The 18,335-nt window shown below is 40.6% G+C and overlaps 1 protein-coding gene across 1 annotated transcript; it reads right to left on the bottom strand.

Annotated features, from left to right (window-relative positions):
• Positions 1 to 213: 213 nt before the first annotated feature.
• ipmkb (inositol polyphosphate multikinase b) lies at positions 214 to 15,858 on the bottom strand. Its single transcript, XM_046854488.1, has 7 exons — positions 15,029 to 15,858; positions 13,637 to 13,722; positions 11,669 to 11,765; positions 8,805 to 8,977; positions 3,850 to 3,931; positions 2,974 to 3,172; positions 214 to 2,941 (listed from the first exon to the last, which is right to left on the bottom strand). Exons 1-7 carry the CDS (start codon positions 15,213 to 15,215, stop codon positions 2,686 to 2,688), a joined length of 1,080 nt encoding a protein of 359 aa, XP_046710444.1. The 5' UTR covers positions 15,216 to 15,858; the 3' UTR covers positions 214 to 2,685.
• Between the last annotated feature and the right edge of the window lie 2,477 nt (positions 15,859 to 18,335).

The raw sequence follows: 18,335 nt of genomic DNA, 5'->3' as shown, positions 1-18,335 counted from the left end.
CCATGTGATTACATCATAAATACTACCATATTAGTACAAGAACATTGGTATTTTGAATTACATGTCGAGAAGGGATATAGTACAAGAAAGGATACTTTTATATCACAGAACACTATATAATTGTTATAATGATCTCTAAAAGACGTTCTTTGTAACTTTTTTTAAAAAAGGCTGCGTGACAAAAGCAACGTGTTTCAGAGAAGAAACAATGGCGCTCATAAGAGTGTTTTTATTAATAATAATAGATTTGCCAAATATACACCTAATAAATGAGTCTGATTAATACGTTATACATCTATAGAACAAAAACTTAAGATAGGGTTCACATTAGTAGTGGCCATTCCAGTTCTTAACCTGGATTATTTTTTCCAGAGTCCGAGCTTTAAAACATGGGTTGGTTTTAAACACGTCTGCGTATGTCAGGAAGGCAAAAATGAATTAGACTTTACATTTTCCTCAGAACATAAACCAAATTTACCCTGATTATTCTTTTTTTTTTTTTGTTAAACAAAACGAAACTTCCGGTTTCATTAGCACAGAGAAAAAAAAATGAGATTAGAACCAGGTTACACATGGTTAAAGATAAATTCTATTTAAAGACATTAAAAAAAAAAGAAAAGAAAAGAAAAGAAAATTGTAAGATGCCTTTACAGCTAGTTCAGTCATCTAGTTTCATCAGTAAAATCCAGTCTAGCAAATCATTAAAGTGCTTTGAGCAACAGCACAAATCTCAGGTGCAACTGTTTTTGGAAAAAAATAATAAAAAATAAAAAAATAAAATCGAATATAAAACTAAATGAATTAAGATTTTAAGCGACGACTGGATTAGTTCACAGCAGGAAGGCTGATGCATACATCATACAGTATTTCCACTTCCTTCAGTGCATGAATGAAAACAAATGCAGTAAATGTAATAGCAGGAGAACAAATAATAAAAATAAAAATTAATTCATTACATGGAATGCAAATAAAAAATCCTCAATTTAACGGTGCATGCTACAGAAAAAAAAAAATGCATCTAGCTTGAACTTGGCCCACGGCCTTTTTCCTTCGAGTCCTTGCATACGGATGTCTCGAATACTTTGAAGTCCTCGTGACGATAATACGTTCCTGAGAATGAGACAAGAGCCAGGGAATTAGACGCACAGGTAGTTTCGACTTTGCCCAAAGATATGCAATTTCAATTTTCCCCCCTTTTTTTTCCTTTCAAGAGCTCGGCTTTCTTCTGCGGGAATGGGGAGACAAGCAGAAAGCGTACCCTTGTTCTGCTTAAAATCAACAGGAATGTGAAATCAGACTAAAAGAAGCGGCAGTCATTCAGCATAAGACAAGGTCGTTAGACATACTACATATAACACAGAACCAATACATGAGCGGATTCCATTTTCCACATTTCCTTTACAGTTAAAAAAAAAAAAAAGAATAAAGCAAGCTTTGAGATGAGTAATACATTTTCACAGATTAAGTGTCAGTGTATACAGTGATTCTGCACCTATATGAGATTCTAGAAAAATTTGCAATGCCTTTAAAATAAAATAAAGAAAAATAAAATACAAAATTGCTGCAACAGGATGTGTTAATATAAATGCAATGCAATATTAAGGACTAATACACCAAAAAATAAAATAAAGTAATAAAAATAATTTCAATGACAAAGAAAATAAATCTGTTCATCCTGGTCTTAATTTTCATACAAATCGTTTTCTTCTCCCCCAGCAATTTTTCTTTTTTTGTGATGACTGCATGGTCAAATCACCCAAAATGACTATATGAACAAAAGTATTGGGAAAGCAGATATTTTCAGCCATATTTGGTTCTTCCTCAAAATGTTGGAGGCACACAATAGTAAAGAATGTCTTTAGATATGCTAGATTTCAATTTACCCTTTACTTTAACTAGGAGACCAAAACCTGTTCCAGCATGACAATGCTCCTGTACACAAAGCAGGAATGGAAGATCTTCAGTAACCTGCAATAATGCTCCGTCCTCAACCCCTCTAAACCCCTTTGAAATGAATTGGAACACACCCAAGGTCTCCTAACCTTCATCAGTACCTGAACACCCTTGTATCGGCATGAACGCAATCATGAAATCTAGTGGAACATCTTCCCCAGAGAGTGGAGGTTGTTACAACAGTAAAGGGAGACTAGATGTGGAATGGGTCGTTCAAAAAGCACAACTTTTACACAAGTAGTGTATAATAACGTATTTACACAGGGGAAGTTTGCAGTGAATACGCAGGGTCATTTTGGCAGTGAACGTTAGAGAAACCTTAGTCCAAACCTCTGGCAGCCATGTGAAAACAAACGGAAAAAAATACTTTGCTAATCTTGTCTTGGGAATACAATGTTTTTGGGGGTTTTTTTTGGGGAGGGTGTCAAGGTGACACTTCTGCCACTGCAGGATAATACTACAAAAAACCATGTTATGGGTTTACCTGAGTAAAACACTTTACATATTTAAAAGAAAAAAAAAAAAAAAAAAAAAGAGAGAGAGAGATAAATCAGGCTCATTTAGACAGACTATAAGACCACGCTTTTCAACTGGGGTACTTCATTGTAGTCCAGGTAGTGCAGGGCCTGAATAGGTGAGAAGAACGAGAGTAGCAACACTTTGAAAAATATCCTCTCTGATGAGATGAACAGAACAGCGCATTACGGCTCTGAACCATGAAAAGCAGTTTTTTCAGTCTTCCAGTATCTGTTGCAGCACCCTGAGCAGGTTCCTCAGGCCGTAGATGTAGCCATTGTCCCGGACCTCGCTGGGAAAAACGTGTGCAAAGTCGATCATACGGACCTCTGCTTGGATCGTCTCGTCGGCCTCCTGCTCGCCGGCGTCCGGATGTGTGAGGCCGTCATGCCACACGCTGTTGTCCTGCTTGCTTTGATGGAGGCTCGGCATATAGCCTTGCTTCTTGTGCAGGGAGTACATGGTGGAGAGACTCGGATCAATGTTGTTATTGTACTCAAGAACCCTTCGTTCTTCTGCAGGGTGCTGGATTTCTCATCCAGAGTCAAGGGGAGCCCCTCGTACACGAAGAGTAAAGAGCTGGCGTAAAAGTTCAACTGGCTCTGGTTCTCAAACCAACGAAGAATGTTCTGGACCTTGGTGATACTGGCAGTGATGACGTCTCGGCGCAGGAGGTCGCCGTTGTAGAAGAACTTACACAGGCCTGTTTTGAAGAAAGGGACATGATTAGAATCGTGGCAGTTTGAGGAAAAGAGAGAGAGAGAGAGACAGACAGACGGCAGCCTTCACAATATAACATTATGTTTAAGGATTAAGAGAAGAATTGTCATGTCTAAACAACTGGGTCAGAGCATCTCCAAAACTGCAGCTCTTGTGGTCTGTTCCCTGTCCGCAGGGGTCAGAATGGGCAAAGGCTGAGCCGTGTGGTCCGATACAACAGATGAGCAACTGTAGCTCAAATTGCTGAAGAAGTTAATGCTGGTTCTGATAGAAAGGTGTCAGAATACACAGTGCATCTCAGTTTGTCGCGTATGGGGCTGCGTAGCCGCAGACAACCAGTCAATAATAGGCAGCTGGTCACAATGTTACGCCTGATCGTGGTAGGTACAGGGTATAGTTCTATTGGTGCAGCAACACACTCAGTTGCGCTGACAATATTGCTGTGATAATGTTAATATTTCTCTGAAAGAGAACGCGTAGAGATAAAAAAAAAGAGGCTAAATCCCATTCACCGGACTGACTATTGTAGGTAATGTGAGGAAAAAGCACAGAGGATCACATGTCAATTATAAAGCAGACCATGTGAGGGGTTTAAGATAGATTTTTCCCTTTAAATAGAAAAAGGATACATTATAATGCATTAAAGTGTGGAGCACTTACCATCTTTAACGGTATCCTTCATGAGACCCCTTCCATAATGCTGGTTATATGTGTCAAAGCTGTCCAAGCCCACATTGTACACCTAAAAAATTGCAAACACACACACACACACACACACACACACACACACACACACACACACACACACACACACACACACACACACACACACACACACACCAAAAGCAACTGAGAACAGAGCATTTGTGGATGTACATAGTTTCTCCAGAGGTCGTGATCTCCCTCTAGTGGAAGTAAAAGGATGTACCACTACTTAACCAAATGAATTAATAAGCACAGAATATTGAATTCCTGTTAAAAGTCCAGGAAGCAGCCCGTTTAATATTGATGCTCTGCAAATCTCAGCTCTGTTAAAGGACAAGGCAAAATTTCTGGACCATCAACCAAATCAGTAGTGTAATTACCAGTAATGGCTCATTTTGTTCGTAAATGGGGCTTGGCGGCTTGAAACACGCACAGCATTTTTCCCCCCAGTGATCTCTGGCAAAGAGCAAACCTTGACAGAAGGAAAGCTTTCACAACACTCGATCACAACATGTCTCGCCATGACATGAAGTGACATGAGTGGCATCTTTCACGTCTTTCCAACGTTTCGGCATTTTCATACAAGCGGACTGCTGCATATAAGAATTACAGACTCATTTTACTATTATTCAGAGTCTCCTAATCAAGCCTAGTGCAATAATAACCTGTCAGGCCATTCATTCATACTTTAAAAGAGCCTCTTCAGTGTGTTGCTGTGAGAATGACAGGCCACGACCCCCATTTAAAAAAAAAAGAAAACAAAAAAAAGAAAAGGAAAAAAGAAGATTTGCAGGACATAAACGCAACCTGTCAGACGAGCTCTGTGGCTTCGAGTACGCGTTTCCTCTCAGGATATTAAAAAACGCCTCGCTTCCCGCATAACTGCGACGGCTGTTGTGTAAACTTCGCGATGGCTTTGGATAAGGACAAAAGAGCGTCTAGGCGAGTCCGTGGAGACCGGCGACTACTCTAAGGGAGGTCAGCAATGCTGAAGGATGATTAAAGAGGTCTCTCAGGCCTGCCTGAGTGATAAGTTCATCCTGTCAGACAGATAACAAACACGCATTCGCACAGAATACTGATGATCGGCCAGTTCCAAAAGCTACAACTCCCACCGCCTTTCACTGAATGTAGCCAACAGCACATGATAAATATATAAACCTCTCATCCCAAACATAGATCTGTTTACTAGATGATGCATAATTTATTAGGCCATTTCTCACAGCATGGAGATGAGCTGGACCACTCGAACATGTTATGCAACACAATGTGAAGACTGTACACTCTGTCTGCTCTGTAGAACAGTGATCAACAAATGGTGATTTAAATTTAGATCCAACATAAGGATATTTTAATGACTAAAACAAATGCCATAATTTTGAACTTTAGCACAGCTGGTTAATGGGGGAAAAAAAGTCGAGTGCACCCAGTCGAGTGCATTTGTGTAAATTAATTACGTAGACACTTAGAGATTTTGCCGTATTTCATCACGCCTGGTGTGATTTTAATAAAGTAACACCTTCTTCTTCTTCTTTCGGCGTCTCCCATTAGGGGTCGCCACAGCGGATCATCTGTCTCCATACCCCCCTGTCCTCTACAGCTGCCTCTTTCACACCAACTACCTGCATGTCTTCCTTCACCACATCCATTAACCTTCTCCTTGACCTTCCTCTTTTCCTTCTTCCTGGTAGCTCCATCCTCAGAATTCTCCTACTGATATACCCCATGTCCCTCCTCTGCACATGTCCAAACCATAAAGTAACACCAAGGATCCTTATGAAAATTCGAATAATAACAATTCAGTAATGAAAAGAGAACACAGTAGAACATATTTTCCCACAGTTCAATCTGTTCAAGGTCCATGCCACTAGTCTAAAGTGCTAATATGAAGCGCTAGTGTGAAAACAAACCATAACTAACAAATTCATGTCTGATATTATACAGCCACACTATCACAATATACCATATACAAAGGCTCTGGGATACTTGATGGTCCAAGCCCACTAAGTTGCCTGAATTGTATCCTAGAGCAAGACCCTTAACCCTCTCTGCTCCAGAAGCACCGTATTATGGATGATCCTGGCTCTGACCCAACCTTCCTGAGAAACTAGGATATGTAAAGAAATAATTTTGCTGCTAAAGTAAATACTCTTCTGAAAAAATTATTTCAAAAACATATTTTAAAACATTAGAGGGTTATACACCGATCAGGCATAAGATATTAGACCTTAGACATTAGAACGTTATGACAGGAGAAGTAAATAACACTGATTATCTCTTCATCATAGCACCTGTGAGTGGGTGGGATTTATAAGGCATCAAGTAAACAAGGAAGAAACAGTGGTGAACTGGTGACAGGGTCATGAGCGGCCAAAACTCATTGATGGAAGAGCGAAGGTTGGCCCGTGTGGTCCGATCCAACAGACGAGCTCCTGTAACTCAAATTGCTGAAGAGGGTCAGGACTGTTTTGCCAGCAAAAGGGGGACCAACACAATATTAGGCAGGTGGTCATAATGTAATGCCGAAATGATCAGTTATCCCTGGTCGGCGTATATGAGACCTATATAAAATAAAAACAATTTCTAAAATTGATAGGCAAACAGTCATATTAAACTCATATTTACTCACAATCAAACAATTGGCGCTGTTTGAACTCCGACTGCTTGAGCGCATTAGAAATGCACCCAATCTCTTTTAGACTCTGATACTGTTCTGACAGCTTTTTCTTCCACTAGTCTACAATAATCTCACAACGATCTCCTCGGAGAAGCTCGACTGACTCCCTGAAATCTTTTGTTCTGCAGTACAGTAGGTTCGTGTTTTAGATCTACACACTGTACACCAAGCAATTTATTAGGAAAGACTGTACTAAAACTGCGTAGGACCTCTCTTTGCTCTACTCAACTATTCATGGGTTCTACAAGAGATTGTGGTCCATGCTAAGATCACTGAAACCAGTCCGAGAGTACTTTCGCTTTGTGGAATGCAAATGGCCAGTAACAATACTCAATTAGGATGTTGCTTTCAAGCGACGATTGATTGGTATCAATGAGTAAATATGTGCTGAGAAAACATTCCCTATATCGTGACAGCATCTCCACCAGGCTGGACTGTTGCAGACACGACAGGTTGAGTCCATAAATTTTTGCTATTGGTGGAAATTCTGACCGTACCACCTGTGTGTCTGAAGATCCATCAGACTAAGCTATATTGTTCCGGTCTTCAACAGTGTTTGGAAGCTTGCACCCACTCTCTTTTCTAAAAGAAGTGGAACCCACCAGGGTCTGCAACTGTTATAGTCCATTTGACCTCAAGGCTTGATGTGCACTATAGTTGTACAAAATTATTGGAGCTTCTTTCTCAGGAAGCTTTTTCTTTATCGCACAATTTCCAGTAAACTCTAGAGAATGTTGTGCATAGAATTCACTTTTTTTCAAGTGTTTCTGCGGGTTTCACAAAGTCAAATTTAACCCCTTTGAGACCTTTTAAAGACCATTAAGAATTAAATTTAAGACCAAATATCATGACACCAAAAACACACACACACACACACGCACACACACACACACACACACACACACACACACACGTTGTAAGCAACCAGCCTTAACAGAGACCTGATTTGTTTTTTTTTTAAGCCAAGTATCGCTAAACCTGCACTTCCTCGTATCTGAAGAATAAAATCCGTTTTACGTCTGTGGTACAGTCCGAGAGAGATTCATGCTGATAATGGAAAGCTGATTGGCTGTTGCATGTTGGTCTCATTTGTAGTCGTAGTAATACAGCGAATTATATTTGGACTGGCGAAAGAAAGAACTCAAACACCGGGCAAACAAACAAACAATAACATTCTAAAGTGGTAGCGTTACATAGACAGCGGAAAATTAAGATCTGCAGAAAATTATTTAAAAAACATTAAATTTAATAACCAAAATTTGGTTAGACTTTTTAAGACCCTGGGAAAACCCTGTTTTTTTTAAACAAGTAAAACCCGCCATGTCTTCAGCTGTTGTAGCCCATTTGCCTCAAGGCTTGACGTGCACTATTGCTGTACACAATAGTGATTGGAGTTACTTTCTTTGACAGATTTTTCTTTACTGTACAATTTTAAGTCTATAGAATATTATGTATAAAAATCAACAAGAGACCATAATGTGAGAAGTAGCCAATTCCTCTGGCCCGTGTCCTCATGATTTTTACGCACAGCACTGCGGCCGATTAGATAAATGCAAGAATGTGTAGGTGTACAGATGAAAGTTTAAGGGCTCCTTAACTGTAAAATAGAGTCAGTGGATTGAATAAAAAAAATCCTAATTATATTGAGATATACTTGATAGTCAGTATCAGTAAATAAACAGTAAATAAACCTTTAATCCTTCAACATTTTTGTAACGACAAACACTAGAGCAGCTGCCACAGGTACATACAAACACAGCTGTCGGCTTCTATATTAGTCTTTCTGAGCTGTTTAGAAAATCAAGCCAGTCAGGTTTTCTGACTATGCCAAGTCGGGCCAAAGTTAACTGTCACAGTGTACGCATCATCTATCTTTTTTTTATTTTCCGCAGAACAGTTTGTGACTCCGCACAGCCTTCCTGCTAATCTGTGCTGAGCTTTTCGGCCCAAAACTATTTTTCTCCCTTGTTGAGCAGAAAATCCGTAATCGGCAACACGGACGTGGCCTCAAAGTCCGGCTTTCGAAAGTGGATCAGAAAAACGTAGATTTAAAAATCTTTTCATATTACACCAATGACATTTGAATCATTTCTATTAAAATCATTTGGAAACTTTAAAAAATACACCAGACTCTCCCATAACCTAAATCTTGAATGAATGTATTGGATAAAAGGTGTGTTCGAGTAGGATTTATGCATCTCGAGTGCGAAACCTTGGAGGGGGGGGTGCTTACCCTCATACCGAGCAACAGGAAGCCAATCTCTTCCATCAGGGGGTACTTCCTGATCTGCTGCTCACGCTTTTCTTGTGAGGCAAAGGGGTCGTAACTACGTTGGCCGATCTTCACGTCCATGATGCAGGGCTTCTGGAAGCGGCGTGTGACGTCCTCCAGTTTCAAGTACAGCTCTGGGCGTAAAAGAGGAGCGTCAGAACCATTAGTATCATTCAAGTGTGCAAGGAACAATTGCTGCCATTTGCTGTGACCTTTACACCGACGTTCTATCCGACTAGGTATGCATGTACGCACACGGCTGCTACACAAACAGCATTGTTTCCAGTTCACGCTAAACAATGTTGTCAATACAGTCAATGAGCCACCTGCTCATTCATGTGACTCTGATCATTGTAGTGGAGCTAGTGACAGATGGGCTAGTTCAGAAACTGCTATACACACAGTGTTTGCTTTTTATTTTATACAGAATGACACGAAGAAAAAAATAAGAATATTGAGCTTTTCATTCCGGTATCAATAGTCAGGATCAGATCAATGCATCTCTTCCAACAACAGTACATAATTGACCTGTTTTAAAGTGCTATTTTAATCCTTCAACGCTTCTATTTCTCATAATTTAAGACATCAGGGCAGCTGGCACAGGTACATGCAAATACATCTGTCTGCCTCTATATTAGTGCTTCAGAGTTATTATTGGAAAGAAAAAAAAAAAAAAAACAGTCAGGTTTTTTGACAAAGGCGAATCGTACGCGTATACAGTATTTGTTTTGCATTACTTGTTTTTCCATTTCCGTAAAAACAATACAGACCAGTTCTGATCTCCATGGATTTACACATACAACATTCTCTTTTTAGTTTACGCAGAATGGTGGAGTAAAAAAAAAAAACCTTTCCAAAAAAAAAAAAAACGCTCTAGTGAGCTGAAAATAAAATATCTTTGCCCACAACATTTACTGCATTGAGCAAAAGCTCTAATCGGCGGTGTCCAAAAATTCTAAGAGTCTTCATCAACGAATAAATCGACACTGGTTCACTAGATCACGAATTTAAGACACCGTCAGCATAAAAAACTTGAGAGAAGTTATAGCACGCTTTTTTAAAATGATGAATATAAACAAATACAAAACAAACCAAGAAATGTACAAATTAGGAGGGTCTTCACCCGTCGCATGAATATAGCCAGTGACTCAGCTGTTCAGACATCTAGGGAAGGAGAGTCTAGATATATACCTTATTTTCCGGACTATAAGCTACTTTTTTCCCACGCTTTGAACCCCGTGGCTTAAACAATGAACCGGCTAATTTATGGATTTTTCCGGTTTTCGGTTTCAAAAACTGAGCCCCATAACATTAGACCAATGAAATTGCCGAACGGTTCAGGTGAACCAATGAAACTCTTTATATTAAATCAGACGCGCTCCCACTGAATCGGGCCGCACCACATCATAAATATGGATGATGTTCCTCTGATGTTTGACCTGCCGCTCACTCGGACTGTCAACAGGAAATGCGAATCATTCGTCACGCTGAAAACAACCGGGCATGAAAAAACACACTTCACCTGTGTTCTGAGCTGCACGGCATCGGGAGAAAAGCTTCACCGATGGTGATTTTTAAACGCACGACGATGCCAAAAGAAAAACTCCCGAGAGGAATAGTTGTGAAAGGAAGGAGGTAGACAGTGAACAATGACTTTCTTGGTAGGCTACTGTTTAGATACAAGCCGTGTAACAGACACTGTCTTTCGTTAATGCCTGTGTAAAGTTCATTAGTTTCAGTGTAGACAAATCTTTGTCAAATTCAGTGCGTGCAGCTTATATTTAGGTGTGCTTAATAGTCCGGAAATTCTCTCCCCTGAGAGAAGGTGGTACCAGTCAGGCAGTGTGCTAGAGGATCTCATTTGGTCTCTCTTTAGATAATTTGTTGCAAGAGCCATGGTCCCGCCTCGAAATTACAAGAGAATAATCATGCACCTGAGCAGCCTGTGTGGATAAAAACGGTCGAATCCTTCTGATATTGTAGAGAAGAAACCATCAAAAACATCTCAAATTTTGAGGCACAACAACAGAAGACTGTGTCGAGTTTTACACCCATTCCATTTTCTTTTTAGTTTACACAGAATGGGGGGGGGGAACGATCTGCGAGTGTAAATACCCTGTTGTGGATTGAGTGAAATACTGGTTAGAGCTGGCAGGGAGGGAGGTCACGTTAATTTGAATAACGAATCTTTATGACCACGGTGAGCAAAAAAAAATTTCATGGCGTATAGCATGTCAAAATCTGAGACACAAAAACAGAAGACCATGCCGGGTCCCTGTCAGCCAACAACAGGAATTTGAGGCCACAGTTGGCACAGGATCGTTAAAACTGGATAGGTGTTGGCGTTGGGAAAATTGGGAAGCCTTTGGCTGTTCTAATAAATAAAGTGGTGTGTGGAAAAGCAAAGATTCAGATTTGTCCTAAAAGGAAGAAATTATTGCTCAATTAAACAGATGACGGTCACATTTCACCTGCTACACCCGGAACATACTTGTTACACAACCTGTTTGTCATCACAAGCATGAAAAATGCGCTCTTTAGATTTCTATCGGCTCACGACAGTGTGGGTGCGACCTTTTTTCATGTTAACACTCCCATAACAGCGATCAAAAATCCTAAATGCCAAACTGGAGATGTTAACATCTCTGTACGTAGGTGAGGTTTGTTGGATTGTGTAAGGAGATCACATAAATCATGTACATAGCATGGAAAATGAACTGAAATTTGATCGCCAAGACAGACGAATGAGGTCTGAGACACACGTATGCCTTGCTTTTGTTCTGAGGTAACGCTCGTTAGCATTCAAAAGGATTGGGGTTTGTCACCTGTGGGGTTGTCAGGAGAAGACCAAGTGCCGTAATACTTGGGAAGATGCTCCTGCAGCTCGAGTAGGCACGGGTCACAGCAGTCCTTGGCGTAAATCTGTGCGAAACACAAGTAAAAAAAAAAACAGTAATGAGCTGGAAATTTGAAATGTCCAGTGATACGAGTGGATCCCTTCTCTAGCCGGCATTGTCAGTTAAAGAAATGAACCATAGCGGAAATCCTGACTGAAAACACTAACAGCTTCAGGGCATGCTGAAAAGAATAAATCAGACTACTGGATCACAGCATCTGTCATTGGGAGGATACGCTTCAGAGTTAACATTTAGCCCCAGAAAGCAATTTTGGACTGAGAGACCAGCTGGTCTTCCTAAAGAGTCTATTGGGAGTCAGTGAGAAATGTCAAGCCTCTGGAGACGTGACTATTATCTTCACGCCCATGAGCATCAATGATGGCGCCAGATAAGCTTATAAACAGAGAGAGCATTTTTATAAACAGTATTTATTTTATATGAACACACAGACTGCCAAGAACATACCCAAACATGGGTATAATCACAATACACTGATGTAGGCACCTGTCATGGAAATGAGAGACTGTATAGATTAGAAAATAAGAGGCAAAGGCAACGAGTGAGCTATTAAATGTACTGTTTAGTTTATATTAGAACACTTTCTTTTTTGTTTAGCAAAATCCTTAAGGATATTGCATAATAAATGTGTTGATACCTCAACACTGAAGTTCTCTCCTCATCGTGTAATATGGAATAACCAGGAGGAGACACCGGTCAAAAGATCACGCTTTCAGGTCTGGTACGTTCATACACATAGACGCGCACACTTCTTCCACTCAGACCATACGCAATATTCAAGATGGTTCTGGAAAACTGTGATTGCCAGATTGAGAGAATTAGATTTGGACTCAAATATTGAATTTGTGATGCCTTTAATGACAGCAAAAACAAGCCAAAGCTACAGCATCAGTGACTCTGGGTATCAGGAAGATATCTTGCCTTTTATCCCCATACATGTAGATTCCAGTTGTACGTCAATATTTGGCGATTGGTGCTGCATTTTGCGAGATGCTCTCAGGAATGTTTTTTTTGTTCAAACAGCTCTTATAAAGATAGAATCTAATGATGTTGAGACTTTAAATCAACTAAGATGTGTGAATCTGTAATATCTTAATTCAAACCTGGTGTAAAAGGAAATGGAGTGTGTTCAGTTTTCTGCAACTGTTTTAGACTCTTGAAACTTAAATGTGTTCTCTCTCTCTCTCTCTCTCTCTCTCTCATATATATGTATATATTATATTATATATATACACACACACACACACACACACACACACACACACACACACACACACACACACACAAACAAACACCATTATCCATCATCTGACATAAAGAGTATGTGCAACCTCTTATTTGGCCATGATCAGTACAGTTTCTGGTGACTAAATTCACTTCTAAAATAAAACCATTTTAATGGAAAAACTACAGATGTCCTAAGAGGCCATGCATTATCATTTTATCTTTCTTGCTTTCTCATGATCCCGACATAACGAGTCGTTCACAACTAAAATTTCTTGTGATCGACACAACTTGTGTCGTGGCGCGTCCACGCGACTTCATTTTCTCCTGCTACAAATGGCTGTGGTTATGGTCGAGATCATGAGGAAACAAGAAAGCAAGAAATATTATAATGCATGGCCTCTGAGGACCTCCATAAAAAAACTTGTATTTATGAGTGTCAACCATGCCCACATTATAAATTACTGTTATTTGTATGACAAGTATTTATTTGCTATATTAAGAATAAGTAGGTTCTCTTTTAATGAAAATTGTGTATTATTATGTCCAAAGTTTGAGTCCATTTTAACCAATTCTTGTACCACATCAAATATTATAAGCCAAAGCATACATATAATTGACTATGAGGGAAATGTACTATTCAACACTACTTACCATGCTATAGAACTGCATCTCTCTGGGTCCTCTGGGAGGAGGTTGGAGCTGCTTTAGTACCGTGCCATCAGGATGCTGCAATATACCTGTAGTTCAATTCAACCAAATACATAAACTACATCAGTCAAGACAGTCGACTTATTTAGCGTTTATTACATAGATTACTGGATATTTCAAACACATAGTCATGACTATTACAGTCACTAAGACTATTGCAACATTTCCTTATTCTCTTCAGCTGAAGTTGCACTCTGACTCAGTACTAATGCGTATTTTGTTGTGAACATCTGAACTCGATTTCCGTCAGTAAAACAGTCCTGAAACTTGAAATACATTGGCACCTGTTTTAAGGTAGAAATGATAAAACTGGGAGAAGCCCATTGCAACCTAACAGCTCCTGGGTGCCTGCTTTCAGCCTGAATGTGGGTTACTCTCAGTGAGGTGTTCTACCCACGTTTATCTGGGGCTCTTCTCAGTTCTTCGACTTCCTCACAGCTTCCAAAAGAAAGCTGGGATGTGGATTAGCTATGGTGAATTTACCTTTATGTGAATGAGTGGGCAACAATGCGTTCCTATTCAGGGTGTGGCCGTATTCCCAGAACGTGCTACTCAACCGTGACTAGGATAAAGTTCACTAAAGGAGTTTCTCTACCCCTATAAGTTACCCTTACTTATAGAAATATACTGAAAGCAATGCAAAACATGATTCCTAAACATCTCATTAAGGCAAAACCTAAGGTTTGTGTTTGGATGTGCCTCACGTCAACACTTTTAGACACTCTACGGACCAGATCGTCGTGTTGTGAACAATGATTTAACCATCAATCCCTCCCCAGACCTTACCTTAAAAAAAAAAAAAAAAAAAAAAAAAGGAGGAAACCAGAAGGGTATATTTTAGAGCTTAAGGAGGGGGCAGCTCAGTGATTAAGGCTGTGGGTACAGATCGGAAGGTTAGGGTTCAAGTCCCTGCCACGCTTGGAGCCCCTGAGAAAGACCCTTTACCCTCTGTGCTCTAGGAGCCCTGTAACATGGCTGACCCTGTGCTCTGTCCTCAGCTTCCTAACAACGCTGGGACATGCAAAGTGTCAAAATGACAATTTTATAACTCTTCTAGTTTTAAGAAAGAAAGAAAAACAGGCTGAGACTAATCTTTCTCGATGCACCTGTTAAACTCAAGCACAAGTAGAAATTGCATACTTAAGGCAACAAATAGTGTGACGTCATGAGTTGAAATTGACAGACAACTTGCACGTGAACGCGCTTATTGCATGTCAAGTATGACAGCAATTTTCGATAATGCAGACGATCTGGATTTCGGTAATGGACACTTACTGTGTCAACCCTCTTTAACTCTGACACAAAAAAGTCAGGGGTCCCATTCAGTCAACTGACCTACTTTGTCCACGCCGTACTTGTGGCCCGCGACCTGGTGGGAGAGCGGCACGCAGCCGAGAGGTCCCGCGCGCGTCCCCGCATTCTGCGCGCTCCTGTCCTTCGCCCCCGGTCCGTTGAGGCGCGCGTCCGGAATCACGGCGGCGCGCCCGTGCTCCAGCCTCCCCAGCGTTAACGACGAGTCCATGATCCGACGCAACTGACGCTCTGTTTATAAATACGCTAAGAGGAACGAAATACAAAGGAAAGTAAAATAAATAAATAAATAAAACGCGCCGCCGTCCGCTACATTACGGCGCACGTGTGACGTGTTCCAGCGCGAGACCAATCCCAAAGAGCCTTCGTCGTGGTCGTGGTGGCGCTGATAATCGTGGGGGTGATGATCGTGGTGATGGTGATGATGATGCAGCTGCAACATAAAGAAGATGCCATCACTCGCGCGCTTTTATACACATCCGCGCGGTAGAGGGGTTGGTGCGCGCGCACCAGGCGCTCGAATCGTGTCGCATCGTGGACCGTAAGCGCAGATAGAACCGGGGCCACATCCCACTTCCTCACTTCGTAGATGTTTACACGAGATACACGCCATGGGGGGAAGACATCAGTGTACGCCACCACGGCCGGAAAAACCAAAGCAAACACACGCCATCCGATTTAGGCGAGACCAACTACAAACATAGCAGGAAAATATATACATATGACACACACTTCTTTTCATACACTCTCTCTCTCCTCCGCCTCCTCCCCATCCCAGAAGACACGCGAGAAGCACGTGACATCACGTGTGACGTCAGCCTCCTCAAAGGTCACGCCACACAATTAAATGGAATATAAACGCTATAAATCTATACTATATATATATATATATATATATATATATATATATATATATATATATAATATATCCACATCATTAAAATTCAACACACACGTTATAAACTGCATTTTATTAAACATACAATATACATGATCTTTAGACCGCCGCCTTTAGTTCAAAGCACTTCCGGGTGACATCCATGTGTGCTGTTAAAAGTCATATTGGAATCTAAAGCTTAATTTACTTCCTCTTTTGAGGTCAATATTAATGACCAAAAAAACTTTCAACACAATAGTATAAACAATTAAAAAAATTAAGGCATTCATTGCTCAAACGTCTGTGAAATAAAACATATGAATGTGCCTTGTGTGTGTGTGTGTGTGTGTGTGTGTGAGCCCTGTTGCACCATTTCACAAGTTTTTAATATACTTTTCCAAGAACATGACTCAGGGGAAATTGCATCAGTTTCATGTGTCTCTCATTCCGAATTTATTACCTGTTTTCCAATGCTCGAACAAATGGCGCAAGCAATTCATTGTTCATATAAACATTACCAATCATTCCTGTCTGCTGTTATGTATTTCATCATACACTATGGGTCAGGTCAGTTTGAATAGAGGCACTATCTATATGATAAAAGAAAAAAAGGGATCGTATTTACACTATCTGCACCAAAGTATTGGGACACCTGACCTTTCCTGCCATATGTGGTTCTTCTCCAAACTGTTACCACAACGCTGGAGGCACGCAATAGTATAGGACATCGTTGCGTTATAATAATATTTTTCGTTCATTTGAACTTGAAAACCCAAACCTTTTCCCGCATGAAAATGCCCCTGTACACAAAGTGAGCTCGATGAAGATCTGGTTTACATGGTATGGAGAGGAAGATCCTGAGTGCCCTGATATAAAGCTCTGACCTCAACCCTATTGAACTCCATGAATTGGAACGCTGACTGCACCCCAAGCCCCCTCACCTCACCTACATACCTGACTTAACTAACATCCTTTTGGCTGATGAACACAAATATCTATAAACACACTCCAAAATCTAGTGAAACAACTTCCCAGTAGAATGGAGGGAATTATAAGACTAAATTGACTAAACGAGAAATTGATGAAGTTGATGTTCTGTAAAGTAAACCTTTTATTAAAATTAAATAAATGATTGAAAAAAAAAAATTATATATATATATAAATAAAAAAACATGTCTACCTTTAGTAGCCCAATTTCCACCGGTACCCTGTTGGCTAATGATACCTGTGGCGGTCGTTGTAACCTGGGCCTCAACCGATCCGGTATGAATTTCTGATTCGTGATCTGCATATTTGATTTGACACGTTTTACGCTGGATGCCCTTTATAACGCATATATATATATATAATATATAGGGCATGCGTTATAAAGGGTGTATATCATGATGAAGAAATTCATACCGATCGGTCGAGGCCCGGGTTACCAACAACCGCCACAGGTGGTAGAAGTGGTAGAAGGTGTACCTAGGAAAGAACGATTGGTGATTGGGGCAGACTTTAATGGGCCTGTAGATGAAGGGAACAGAGGTGATGAGAAGGTGATGGATAGGTATGGTCTTAAGGAGAGGAATATGGAAGGGCAGATCGTGGTAGATTTTGCTAAATGGATAGAAATGGCAGTGATTAACACTTATTTTAAGAAGAAGGAGGAGCATAGGATGACATAAGAGTGGAGGAAGGTGCACACAGGTGGACTATGTTCTATGTAGGAGATGCAACCTGAAGGAGATTGGAGACTGTAACGTGTTGGCAGCGGACAGTGTAGCTAGACAGCATCGGATGGTGGTCTGTAGGATGGCTTTAGAGGTAAAGAAAAAGAGGAGGAGAGTGTAAACTTAAACAAGAATAAAATAGTGGAAACTGAAGGAGGTACTCCATAGTGCTCACACTGGAAAAAAAAATTTCAGGTCAGACAGGGATTTGGTGGTGGTGAGGAGGTGCTGGATGATTGAGCAACTACTGCAGAAGTGATAAGGGAGACAGCTATAAAGGTACTTGGTGTGACATCTGGAAATAGAAAGGAAAACAAAGAGACATGGTGGTGGAATTAGGAAGTGCAGAGATGTGGTGGTGAAGGTTTAGCTACCTGGGGTCAATAGTGCAAAGTATTGGAGAGTGTTAGAGAAGTGAAAAAAAGAGTTCAGGCAGGGTGGAGTGGGTGGAGAAGAGTGGCAGGAGTGATTTGTGATAGAAGGGTATTTGCAAGAGTGAAAGGAAAAGTTTATAGGAACTGTGGTGAGACCTGCGTTGTTGTATGGTTAAGAGACAGTGGCATTGAGTAAAAGACAGGAGGTGGAGCTAGGGGTAGCAGAGCTGAAGATGTTGAGGATTTCATTGGGAGTGACAACGATGGAGAGGATTAGAAACAAGTTTATTAGTGGGACAGCGCATGTAGGAACTTTTTGGAAACAAAGTGAGAGAGGCTCAATTGTGATGGTTAGGACCTGTGCATAG

The sequence above is a fragment of the Silurus meridionalis genome, chromosome 7 (assembly GCF_014805685.1).
Source record: "Silurus meridionalis isolate SWU-2019-XX chromosome 7, ASM1480568v1, whole genome shotgun sequence".
Lineage (NCBI taxonomy): Eukaryota > Metazoa > Chordata > Actinopteri > Siluriformes > Siluridae > Silurus > Silurus meridionalis.
Note: the sequence above shows the minus strand (reverse complement) of the source record. Positions and strands in the feature narration are given on the sequence as shown.